The sequence below is a fragment of the Hyla sarda genome, chromosome 3, assembly GCF_029499605.1.
Source record: "Hyla sarda isolate aHylSar1 chromosome 3, aHylSar1.hap1, whole genome shotgun sequence".
NCBI classification, from domain to species: domain Eukaryota; kingdom Metazoa; phylum Chordata; class Amphibia; order Anura; family Hylidae; genus Hyla; species Hyla sarda.
Genome location: NC_079191.1, coordinates 68,813,076 through 68,826,576, shown reverse-complemented (window position 1 = coordinate 68,826,576; position 13,501 = coordinate 68,813,076). Strand labels below are relative to the sequence as shown.

At 41.6% G+C, this 13,501-nt stretch overlaps 1 protein-coding gene across 6 annotated transcripts in view; it reads left to right on the top strand.

Annotated features, from left to right (window-relative positions):
* The window catches only part of HS1BP3 (HCLS1 binding protein 3), a 269,176-nt gene that overhangs the window by 3,286 nt on the left and 252,389 nt on the right, over positions 1–13,501 (top strand). For all 6 annotated transcript variants that reach the window (XR_008890991.1, XR_008890990.1, XR_008890989.1 and 3 more), the window contains exon 2: positions 4,236–4,401. Coding sequence is in view for 3 of the 6 variants with exons in the window: in XM_056564279.1 (XP_056420254.1) it covers positions 4,236–4,401 (166 nt within the window). In the remaining 3 variants the exon portion in view is untranslated. The remainder of the gene's footprint in view (positions 1–4,235; positions 4,402–13,501) is intronic.

The window sequence follows — 13,501 nt, the reverse complement described above, 5'->3', positions numbered from 1 at the left end:
GCGTATTTTGCTGCGTATTTGCTGCGTATTTGGTGCTGCGTATTTTCCTACCCATTGACTTCAACAGAGAAAATAAAATACGCAGCAGCAAATACGCAGCAAATACGCCGTGTGGGAATGTACCATAAGGGTACATTCCCACACGGCGTATTTGCTGCATATTTGCTACTGCGTATTTTATTTTCTCTGTTGAAGTCAATGGGTAGGAAAATACGCAGCACCAAATACGCAGCAAATACGCAGCAAAATACGCCGTGTCGGAACGTACCCTTAGTGTGTGATATGGCAGCTCAGTTCCATTAAAGCGAATGAAGCCAAATTGCAATACCACACACAAGCGGAGGACGGGTGTGGCGCTGTTTTAGGAAGATAGCAGCTATGTTTTTGTTATCTTGGATAACCTCTTTAACCCCTTAAGGACGCAGGACGTAAATGTACGTCCTGGTGAGGTGGTACTTAACGCACCAGGACGTACATTTACGTCCTAAGCATAACCGCGGGCATCGGAGCGATGCCCGTGTCATGCGCGGCTGATCCCGGCTGCTGATCGCAGCCAGGGACCCGCCGGCAATGGCCGACGCCCGCGATCTCGCGGGCGTCCGCCATTAACCCCTCAGGTGCCGGGATCAATACAGATCCCGGCATCTGCGGCAGTTCGCGATTAAAATGAACGATCGGATCGCCCGCAGCGCTGCTGCGGGGATCCGATCATTCATAACGCCGCACGGAGGTCCCCTCTCCTTCCTCCGTGCGGCTCCCGGCGTCTCCTGCTCTGGTCTGTGATCGAGCAGACCAGAGCAGGAGATGACCGATAATACTGATCTGTTCTATGTCCTATACATAGAACAGATCAGTATTAGCAATCATGGTATTGCTATGAATAGTCCCCTATGGGGACTATTCAAGTGTAAAAAAAAATGTAAAAAAATGTAAAAGTAAAAGTAAAAAAAAAGTGAAAAATCCCCTCCCCCAATAAAAAAGTAAAACGTCCGTTTTTTCCTATTTTACCCCCAAAAAGCGTAAAAAACATTTTTTATAGACATATTTGGTATCGCCGCGTGCGTAAATGTCCGAACTATTAAAATAAAATGTTAATGATCCCGTACGGTGAACGGCGTGAACGAAAAAAAATTTAAAAAGTCCAAAATTCCTACTTTTTTAATACATTTTATTAAAAAAAAATTATAAAAAATGTATTAAAAGTTTTTTATATACAAATGTGGTATCAAAAAAAAGTACAGATCATGGCGCAAAAAATGAGCCCCCATACCGCCGCTTATACGGAAAAATAAAAAAGTTATAGGTCATCAAAATAAAGGGATTATAAACGTACTAATTTGGTTAAAAAGTTTGTGATTTTTTTTAAGCGCAACAATAATATAAAAGTATATAATAATGGGTATCATTTTAATCGTATTAACCCTCAGAATAAAGAACACATGTCATTTTTACCAGAAATTGTACGGCGTGAAAACAAAACCTTCCAAAATTAGCAAAATTGCGTTTTTCGTTTTAATTTCCCCACAAAAATAGTGTTTTTTGGTTGCGCCATACATTTTATGATATAATGAGTGATGTCATTACAAAGGACAACTGGTCGCGCAAAAAACAAGCCCTCATACTAGTCTGTAGATGAAAATATAAAAGAGTTATGATTTTTAGAAGGCGAGGAGGAAAAAATGAAAACGTAAAAATTAAATTGTCTGAGTCCTTAAGGCCAAAATGGGCTGAGTCCTTAAGGGGTTAAAGGGGTACTCCCGTGGAAAACTTTTTTTTTTTTTAAATCAACTGGTGCCAGAAAGTTAAACAGATGTGTAAATCACTTCTATTAAAAAATCTTAATCCTTCCAGTACTTTTTAGGGGCTGTATACTAAAGAGATAACCAAAAAAGAAATGCATTTCCTCTGATGTCATGACCACAGTGCTTTCTGCTGACCTCTGCTGTCCATTTTAGGAACTGTCCAGAGCAGGAGAAAATCCCCATAGCAAACATATGCTGCTCTGGACAGTTCCTAAAATGGACAACAGAAGTCAGCAGAGAGCACTGTTGTCATGACATCAGAGGAAATGCATTTCTTTTTTGGATTTCTCTTTAGTATACAGCCCCTAAAATTTACTGGAAGGATTAAGATTTTTTTTTAATAGAACTGATTTACAAATCTGTTTAACTTTCTGGCACCAGTTGATTAAAAAACAAAAAATGTTTTCCACAGGAGTACCCCTTTAAGACTAAGTTTCCACTTGTTTTTTTTTTCTGGCAGTTTTTCTGGAATACTGCCGCTGCAGTTTCTGCGCCAAAGTCAGAAGTGGATCCATAAGGGAGGAGAAGTGCGCATCATCCCTTTATATGTCCTATTCCTGTTGAATACTCTTCTGGCTTTGGCTCAAAAACTACAGTGGCAGTATACCAAAAACTGCCAGAATAAAAACCAATTGGAAACTTAGCCTAAATGGGTTGTCCAACCAAAACGATCCGTTTAAAATCTGGTCAAGCAAGGGTAAGGCTAAGTTTCTACTTGTTTTTTTTTTTAATTTTTTTTGAAAAACGACAAGAAAAACGCCAATTCTGCCGCATGGCGTTTTTTCGGCCAAAGAAACACTGCGGCCAGATGTTATCTGTAAATCCAATGAGAAATCGAAAAATTCATATTCCAATTCGCGTTTTTTAAATCCTTATCCGCTTTTTTTCACTTTTTTTGGCGTATTTCAGCTCCTTGGTGGCTTCCCAAAATCACAGCATGTTAAGCCACTGGCGATTTATTAGTCAAAATCGTGGCGTTTTTCTCCCATAGAAGTCTATGGGAATGAAAAAACACCAAGAAAAACGATATGCGGGTTTTAACTTTGGCATTTTTGCAGGCGGTTTTTATTCTTTTTTGGACTTTAGCGATCAAAAAAAGTGATGGAAATACCCTTTTAATTAAAAAAAAAAGATACAGTAGTGAAGGAAAAAATTATATCTAACAAAATGTATCTCTTTTATAACAAAATTTTGATAAATTTTTAAAACGGATCAATTTATGTGGGCGGGCAGGGACCTAAAAATGTAGGCGACAATAATAAAAATGTAGTGTGTGTGTTTTTCACTTTTTTTTTTAGGTAGTACTACTACTCCCAGCATGGAACACACTGTACTACACCTGTACTACTTATTGACAGATCGCCCGTTGCAATCCTCCTGTATAATGTTTAGATGCGGCCGGCCGCTCTTCTATGGTCCCCTGCACTGCCGTATATATACACCTATCCATTTTTCCCTCTGAGAGCTGTGATTGGCTGCAACCATCCGGCCAATCCTCAGTCTGGGCGGAAAATATGAATGAGTGATGTTCTATTCCCATCAATGACCGGAGTACAGAGCAGAGATGGGAGCGCTGTATAGAGCCGCTCTGCATCTCTGCTATATTATGGACAATCGCATCGGGTGTCAGGACTGACACCCAGGGCGATATGTCTATTAGTACAGGTACTACTACTCCCATCATGGGACAGTCTCAAAAAATTGAGAAAAAAAGTGACACACACACACTTTATTAAAAATTAATAAAAATTTAATTATAAAAAATATAAATTTCATTAAATACATATTTTTTTCATCACTACTGCATCTTTTTTTTATTTTTTTGGTACCCAACAAATTTAGGGTAGCAGAAAAAACTGCCAATGTGCAATTTCCACACAAATGAAAAAACAGCAGAAAAAACGCCAGACGCAGGAAAAAAAATTTTCAACACAAAAATACAAGTAGAAACTTAGCCTAAGTAGAAAAAACCCACTCTCTTAACTTCCTGGAGCTCCAGGCAACCTCTGTCCGTCACCACCGTGTTCGGAGATCTGATGTCACATGCCTGCTCATCCAGGTGGTACACCGCTGTGGCCGCTGATTGGATGAGCAAATGTGTGCCGTCAGGTCCCCAAACCTGGAAGTGCTGGAGGGAGGGGAGCAGGGCTCCATTACACTGTCGGTGGCATGGGAGCAAGGAAGGTAAGAGGGTGTTTTATTTCTGGAGCGAGGGGAGCGGGGCTCTATTACATCGGTAGCAAGGAATGTAAAATAAGACATATTCAGGATGTATTGCCTATCCATGGTGGTCCTTCCTATTCTAGATCAAACAATGGAACAATAGACCCTGTCCAACCAACTTCAGACTGCTGTTGTCCATCCATTGTATAATGTCTTCTTCTCAGTGTTGTTAAGGTCATTGATACATTGTGGACACTTGATTTTCTCCAGGCAGGTTCAGAATGCACACACGGCTATGGACATGTGGGTTCCAGAATACCAGGAGATTCGTGGGAAAATGATGACCGGACATGTAGAGTATCAGATTGTGGTGGTCACCGCTCTACCTGCTTTCAAGTCAGCCAGACACACGGCAGAGGACGTGGTACAGTTTGTTGTAAGTACCAACTGGAGACTGTGTAGGAGTCTCATTTCATACCGTAGTAAAGATGGGTCATAGGTAACTATTTAGGAATCTAAATTGGTTTCTCCATTCATTTATACATTTTTCTTGGTATGGATCCGAATGTTATCCGCACATCACCTTGTTTAAATGGGATGATCAGGCCAACAGTGATGTATTTAATGGGCCGCACAATTGATTGAGCCTTGAATGAATGTTGACCAATGAGATTGATGCTTATTGTCTGCCTCCCATCGGCTAGAGTAAAGCAAAGCATATGACCGGCTTTAAAGACTGTGCACATGGCTGTATTACAACATGTTTGTATGAGTCTGCCATAAAACTCCATTACACCTTTACTGTACTGAGCCTCTGAGCCTATAGAGGTCAGTCGTCACAAGAATCCTACAGAGAATATTGTGGTGAAAACGATAACCGATGAATACGCCAAAGCTTATACCGCAGCCCATGAAGTCTGTACTGGTCTGTGCACTGACATCCCGGCTTTATAGACATGCAATGCCAATGGCAATACCCGCACATTATGTTACTTTGAAAGTAAAGACACAAACTTCAATACGTGACTGAAGACCACTGTGTCTCTATAGACAAAACTTCACCATGACATAGTTATAATAACAGATTATAGGGTACTAGCAAGGTGGAAAAACATCTAACATTGAGTAGACTTGTCTTTTTCTTTTTTTTAAAGGGGTATTTTAGCCTCTTTACCAAAACAATATGCTGCCTGGGGCAAAGAGGAAAAGAAACATACTTACCTAGCTATGGTCCCGAAAACTCCTATTCGCTTCTGTCCGGTTCTCTGCTTCCCAGTGCTCGGAGCAGGACCTGCTGGCTCAGCTAATATTTTCCCCTTTGCCCAAGCAGCATATTGTTTTTTTAAAAGTGTCCAGAATACCCCTTTATTTCCCACATCTTCCTATGAATTTTTTTTATTCAAAGGGGTACTTCGCCCCTAGACATCTTATCCCCTATCGAAAGCATGGCGGCCCCCTCCCATAGACTTGCATTGAGGGGGTGTGACGTGACGTCGCAAGGGATGTGGTTGTGGCGTCTCGACCCCCACCGACAGCTCCAAGTGTTCGGAACAATATGTTCAGAACGCTGGGGCAGCGGAGTTCCCCTTTAAACAATGAATAGCTTTTAGCTTTGCTGTACAGGGACAACTGTAGAGGGAACGCAAAACACGAAACGTACAAGCCCATGAAGTGATGGAAACCCCCTTTTAGAAATCACTTGCTGTGCTTTCTTTGCTCCGTGCAGCTGGTGAACGGGGGTGCTGCAGGACCCCTGCGATCAGACATCTTATCTCCTATCCTTTGGATAGGGGATGAGATGTCTAGGGGCGGAGTACCCCTTTAAAGCCCCAAGTGCCAGACAACCACTTTAAAATAAGCCATTCAAATTTTCCTTTAGGGATCATGACCTCCAGCCAGAGTCGTAATTTAAAGGGGTTATCCAGGAAAAAACTTTTTTTTATATATCAACTGGCTCCAGAAAGTTAAACAGATTTGTAAATTACTTCTATTAAAAAATCTTAATCCTTTCAGTACTTATGAGCTTCTGAAGTCAAGGTTGTTCTTTTCTGTCTAAGTCCTCTCTGATGACACCTGTTTTGGGAAACACCCAGTTTAGAAGCAAATCCCCATAGCAAACCTCTTCTAAACTGGGCGTTTCCCGAGACAGGTGTCATCAGAGAGCACTTAGACAGAAAAGAACAACCTTAACTTCAGAAGCTCATAAGTACTGAAAGGATTAAGATTTTTAAATAGAAGTAATTTACAAATCTGTTTAACTTTCTGGAGCCAGTTGATATATATAAAAAAGTTTTTTCCTGGAATACCCCTTTAAAGGTCTTGAGTCCCAATGTAAAATCGGTAATATATACTGGAGTTTTATTTAGCAGTGGTAACTTTGGCCATCTCAGGCTCCAGGGCTTGGTGCAATCTCTGTACCCACTGTTGTTACACTCCTTCCTCCACCTGCAGCAGTCACTTCCATTCCTGTTAAAGGAACACTAAACATAAAACATACAAAAAGATTTCCTGAAATTCCTCCCTTAATCCCATCCTCTCCTTTCATGCCATAAGGTATCATACTAAAATAAAAAATATATGAATAAATCGTCTTTGTGTGTCTCCGGAGATCAGGTGTCTGGCTGTAGCAGAACTGTCTGCAGCAGGAGCCTCCCCCCCTCTAATTTAGTCATGCGACACCCATGCTGTTCCATTTCCCAGCTGAAAATGGAACAGATCACGCAAAAATTAGGAACCATCCTGCAGACTGACAAATAGTGGGGACAATGTTAGCTTCTTTTTACTTTGATCATTCATTTATAGGTTTAATGTCCCTTTAAGTATTGAAAAAAATAAAACATTACTTTTTGTATCCTAGTCCTTTTTCTACTTATATGAACTCTAAACGTTCGGGACCATTTTGCATTTTTTTTTAGATGCCAGACCATGAGGAGATCTGGCCCATAGACTGCCAAGTTAAACAATTTTTTTTTATTGATTCAACCTATTTGAGGATATAAGATTCTATTTAGGATTTATTACATGAATATTGACACAGCGTAACTGTGTCGCAGTGAAGTCATCTGACAGATGCCAGCCACAACGCAATGGGGACGTTCCAGATGGAGGCTGACATAATTCTGGCAGATTTCAAATAGCTTAGATATGTATGAAAACACAGGGAGAGCACATATTGAAGCCATGAGGTCTCCCTTATACTTTCGGGAATGTAGATTTTTACAGCGGGGATAATAATAATAACATAGAACACATTTGTAGGCTGATTTTTTTTTATTGTCTTGAATGACAACATGTTAAACTTTTCAACTCTGCAAGTAAAACATTTTTTTTTTTAATTTGAAAAAGGTGAAATCCCAACACACTCTTTGAATTAGGATAATATTACAATTATTGGCATTTGTTTCATTATTTTGATGGAGAATCAAATGACTCCAGATTGATTCCAGACCTTCCACTGCCATTAGTGTGGTCATGAAACATGTGAAGCCATGCCTGATACTGGAACTCACTAAATTGAATTAATAGTATCTACTCCTGGCAGGAACACTACTGATATTTTTTCCTTTGGATTTTAGGGTTGAGGGTTGCCAAAAAATAATGAGCAGTTACAAAGTCAGCCAGGGCGATTACTCCAAAGAAATGTGCACTTGCAGCTCTTTAGTAAAATGTCTTTGAAACCTAGCCATCGGGGGGCACTTGTGTGAGCTGGCAAGGAAATGCATTGCAAGCTTTATTTTCTTAAAGGGAATTTGCAGCCATAAGGACCTGTCAAAAGATAGCATCAGATTGTCCAGATCCTCCTAAATATGCTGCCTTGGTGTCCAACTTACCTGCATGCAGTGGAGGTCTTCGATTTATGACTCAAAAGGGTATAGCCCTTGGCATATGTTGGTATTTATGTTGTATCTTGTTAAAAAATGACAAATTCTCTTAAACAGGGTCTAGTAAAATGTGGTCTGTCAGCAGACTATTAGTTGTAGCCCAGTACAGGGGTCAGGGAGGGGTATGGAAGGATACCTGGTTTCTCTTGTATGACAGAGAAAAACGTTGGAGGGGTAGTCTCTGCATCTGGTCAGTCTACTGACAAAGGCTGGTACTTTTCTCCCCACTTGATGGGACTGGGCTCTGTCACTGGGGCTGGTACTATATTATGACATGCAATGGCATAATGCCCACTGGCCATAATGCTGGTACTATAATGCCCACATTCGGAGGCCATTGGCCACACAATATTGTGGCAACATTGTGCAGCCATTGGCCACTGCATGCGGCACAACAGTTCTCTCGCTTCAAGCATGGAGAAACCACCAGGTCGTATTCCTTTACGTTTAGAGAAAAGAAGGTTTCTACACCAGCACAGATGGGGGCTCTTTACTGTAAGAGCTGTAAAACTGTGGAACTTTCTTCCGGAGGAGGTGGTCATGGTGAACTCAGTAAAAGAGTTCAAAAGGGGTCTGGATGCATTTCTGGAGAGTAATAACATTACAGGTTGTGGATACTAGATTTATAGGGACAAAACGTTGATCCAGGGATTTATTCTGATGCCATATTTTGAGTCGGGAAGGAATTTCTACCTCTAGTATGAGGGTTTTTTGCCTTCCTCTGGATCAACTTAGCAGGGACTCATTAGGGATATAGGTTGAACTCGATTGCCTTTTTTCAACCTTATGAACTATGTTACTATGTATCGGCACCCTCCCCAAAAATAAGGTGTTGGGAAATGGACGTACAAATAATTTCATTGTTGCCAGGACAATCCCTTTTAATATCCCATATGCCACCACAGCAAATGTCCAGGAGGTGGGATGTTTTTATGAATCTTCCTTGACCCCTTCTCTCAGCATTTACACTGCTCAAAAACATAAAGGGAACACTAAGATAAAACATACTACATCTGAATGAATGAACTAATCGTATGAAATACTTTTGTCTTTACATAGTTGAATGTGCTGACAAAAAAATCACACAAAAATTATCAATGGAAATCAAATTTATCAACCCATGGAGGTCTGGATATGGAGTCACACTCAAAAGTGGAAAACCGCACTACAGGCTGATCCACCTTTGATGTAATGTCCTTAAAACAAGTCAAAATGAGGCTCAGTAGTGTGTGTGGCCTCCACGTGCCTGGATGACCTCCCTACAATGCCTGGGCATGCTCCTGATGAGGTAGAGGATGGTCTTCTGAGGGATGTCCCCCCAGACCTGGACTAATGCATCCGTCAACTCCTGGACAGTCTGTGGTGCAACTTAGCGATGGTGGATAGAGCGAGACATGATGTCCCAGATGTGCTCAATCGGATTCAGGTCTGGGGAACGGGCGAGCCAGTCCATAGCATCAATTCCTTTCTCTTGCAGGAACTGCTGACACACTCCAGCCACATGAGGTCTAGAATTTTTTTACATTAGGTGGAACCCAGGGCCAACTGCACCAGCATATGGTCTCACAAGGGGTCTGAGGATTTCATCTCGGTACCTAATGGCAGTCAGGCTACCTCTGGCAAGCACATCGAGGGCTGTGCGCCCCCCCAAAGAAATGCCACCCCCACCATTACTGACCCACCGCCACACTGGTCATGCTGGAGGATGTTGCAGGCAGCAGACCATTCTCCATGGCGTCTCCAGACTCTGTCACGTCTGTCACATGTGCTCAATGTGAACCTGCTTTCCTCTGTGAAGAGCACAGAACGCCAGTGGCCAATTTGCCAAATGTCCTGCATGGTGTTGGGCTGTAAGCACAACCCCCATCTGTGGATTTCGGGCCCTCGTACCACCCTCATGGAGTCCGTTTCTGACTGTTTGAGTGGACACATGCACATTTGTGGTCTGCTGGAGGTTATTTTGCAGGGCTCTAGCAGTGCTCCTCCTACTCCTCCTTGCACAAAGGCGGAGGTAGCGGTCCTGCTGCTGGGTTGTTGCCCTCCTATGGCCTCTTCCACGTCTCCTGATTTTCAGGCCTGTCTTTTGCTAGCGCCTCCATGCTCTGGACACTACACTGACAGACACAGCAAACCTTCTTGCTACAGCTCGCATTGATGTGCCATCCTTGATGAGCTGCACTACCTTAGCCACTTGTGTGGGTTGTAGACTCCGTCTCAAGCTACCACTAGAGTGAAAGCACCGCCAGCATTCAAAAGTCACCAAAACATCAGCCAGGAAGCATAGGAACTGAGAAGTGGTCTGTGGTCACCACCTGCAGAACCACTCCTTTATTGGGGGTGTCTGGCTAATTGACTATAATTTCCACCTGTTGTCTGTTCCATTTGCACAACAGCATGTGAAATTGATTGTCAATCAGTGTTGTTTCCTGAGTGGACAGTGTGATTTCACAGAAGTGTCATTGACTTGGAGTTACATTGTGTTGTTTAAGTGTTCCCTTTATTTTTTTTTTTGGAGCAGTGTATTAACAGCTCTAGCAGTCTCCTGATTGAACAATATTTTACTCTCCTTTCCTGACCTCTGTAATGGGCTGTTTTTTATGGCTCAGAACTGCCAAAAGATTCACTTTAGTGGACTTGTCTATTGGTGAGATATAAATCTTTTAGTTGATAAGCAAATGTGGTTCAAGTGCTTAGGGGGTGTTCCCCAACATGGCAAGACCCCCGATAAGTCTAGCCCAGGTCCTTTTTATCTTGTGGCTGAAACGGCCTTTTTATCTTGAAACGGCCTTTTAACCCCTTAAAGACCAAGCCCATTTTCACCTTAAGGACCAGAGCATTTTTTGCACATCTGACCACTGTCACTTTTAAGCATTAATAATTCTGGGAAGCTTTTACTTATGAATTTGATTCCGAGATTGTTTTTTCGTGACATATTCTACTTCAACATAGTGGTACATTTTCGTCAATACTTGCATCATTTATTGGTGAAAATTTCATGAAAAATTAAAAATGTTTGCATTTTTCTAACTTTGAAGCTCTCTGCTTGTGAGGAAAATAGACATTCCAACTAAATAATATATTGATTCACATATACAATATGTCTATTTTATGTTTGCATCATAAAGTTGACTTGTTTTTACTTTTGGAAGACATCAGAGGGCTTCAAAGTTCAGCAGTAATTTTCCAATTTTTCACCAAATTTTCAAAATCTGAATTTTCAGGGATCAGTTCAGTTTTGAAGTGGATTTTGAGGGGCCTTTATATTAGAAATACTCCATAAATGACCGCATTATAAAAACTGCACCCCTCAAAGTATACAAAATGATATTTAGAAAGTTTGTTAACCCTTTTAGGTGTTTCACAGGAATATCAGTAAAGTGAAGGAGAAAATTAAAAATCAAAATTTTTTACACGAACATGTTCTTGTAGACCCAGTTTTTGAATTTTTACAATGGGTAAAAGGAGAAAAAGCCCCCCAAAATGTGTAACCCAATTTCTCTCGAGTAAGGAAATACCTCATATATGAACGTAAAGTGCTCTGTGGGTGCACTAGAGGGCTCAGAAGGGAAGAAGCGACAATGGGATTTTGGAGAGTGTTTTTCTGAAATGGTTTTTGGGGGGCATGTCACACTTAGGAAGCCCCTATGGTGCCAGAACAGCAAAAAAACTCCAACATGGCATACTATTTTGGAAACTACACCCCTCAAGGAATGTAACAAGGGGTCCAGTGAGCCTTAATACCCCACAGGTGTTTGACGACTTTTCGTTAAAGTTGGATGTGTAAATGATTTTTTTCACTAAAATGCTGGTTTTCCCCCAAATTTTACATTTTTACAAGGGGTAATAGGAGAAAATGCCCCACAAAATGTGTAACCCCATCTCTTCTGAGTATGGAAATACCCCATGTGTGGACATCAAGTGCACTGCGGGCGAACTACAATGCTCAGAATAGAAGGAGTCACATTTGGCTTTTGGAAAAAACACATTGCATACCATTTTGGAAACTACACCCCTCAAGGAACATAACAAGGGGTACTGTGAGCCTTAACACCCCAGAGGTGTTTGGCAAATTTCCGCAAAAATTGGACATTACCCCATTTTTTTTTTCATTTTCACAAGGGGTAATAGGAGAAAAAGCCTCCCAAAATTTGTAACCCCATTTCCTTTGAGTATGGAAATACCCCATATGTGGATGTAAAGTGCTCTGCGGGCGAACTACAATGCTCAGAAGAGAAGGAGCGCCATTGAGCTTTTTGTAAGAGAATTTGGTTGGAATAGTAGTCAGGGGCCATGTGTGTTTACAAAGCCCCCGTGGTGCCAGGACAGTGGACCCCCCCCCCACATGTGACCCCATTTTGGAAACTACACAGAATTTAATAAGGGGTGCAGTGAGTATTTACACCCCACTGGCGTTTGACAGATTTTTGGAACAGTGGGCTATGCAAATGAAAAATAAAATTTTTCATTTTCACGGACCACTGTTCCAAAAATCTGTCAGACACCTGTGGAGTGTAAATGCACACTGCACCCCTTATTAGATTAGGGAGGGGTGTAGTTTCCAAAATGAGATTACATGTGGGGGGGGGGGGCACTGTTCCGGCACTATGGGGGCTTTGTAAACACACGTGGCCTTCAACTTCGGACACATTTTCTCTGCAAAAGCCCAATGGAGCTCCTTCTCTTCTGAGCATTGTAGTTCGCCGCAGAGCACTTTACATGCACATATGGGGTATTTCCATACTCAGAAGAAATTGGGCTACAAATCTTGGGGGGGCTTTTTCCCTATTTCCCCTTGTGAAAATTAAAAATGTAGGGTAACACCGACATTTTAGGAAAAAATGTAAACATTTCTTTTTTCACATCCAACTTTAATGAAAATTCGTCAAACACATGTGGGGTGTTAAGGCTCACTATACCCCTTGTTATGTTCCCACTTTGCGTCCACGTATGGGGTATTTCCATACTCAGGAGAAATTGCATTACAAATTTTGGAGTTCTTTTTTTCCTTTTACCGCTTGTGAAAATTAAGTTTGGGGCAAAACCAGCATGTTAGTGTAAAAAATTAAATAACACTAACATGCTGGTGTAGACCCCAACTTTCCCTTTTCATAAGGGGTAAAAGGAGAAAAAGACCCCCAAAATTTGTAACGCAATTTCTCTCGAGTACAGAATTACCCCATATGTGGCACTAAACTGTTGCCTTGAAATAAGACAAGGCTCCAATGCGAGAGAGCGCCATGCGCATTTGAGGCCTAAATTGGAGATTTGCTTCCACCATCAAAATACCCTACCGCAATGTTTCCCAAACAGGGTGTCTCCAGCTGTTGCAAAACTCCCAGCATGCCATGACAGTCAATGGCTGTCCGGCAATACTGGGAGTTGTTGTTGTTTTGGAAACAGTGCCTTACAAGACATTTTTATTTTTATTGGGGGGGGGGGGGGTGTTAGGGGCTGTGTAAGGGGTATGTGTATAAGTAGTGTTTTACTTTTTATTTGGTGTAGTGTAGTGCTTTTAGGGTACATTCACACAGGCAGGGTTTACAGTGAGTTTGTTGCTGGGAGTTTGAGCTGCGGCGGAATTTAGAAAATTTGCCGCATCTCAAAATTTGAAAATTTGACCTATCTCAAAATTGTAGCAGGAAACTCGCTGTAAAC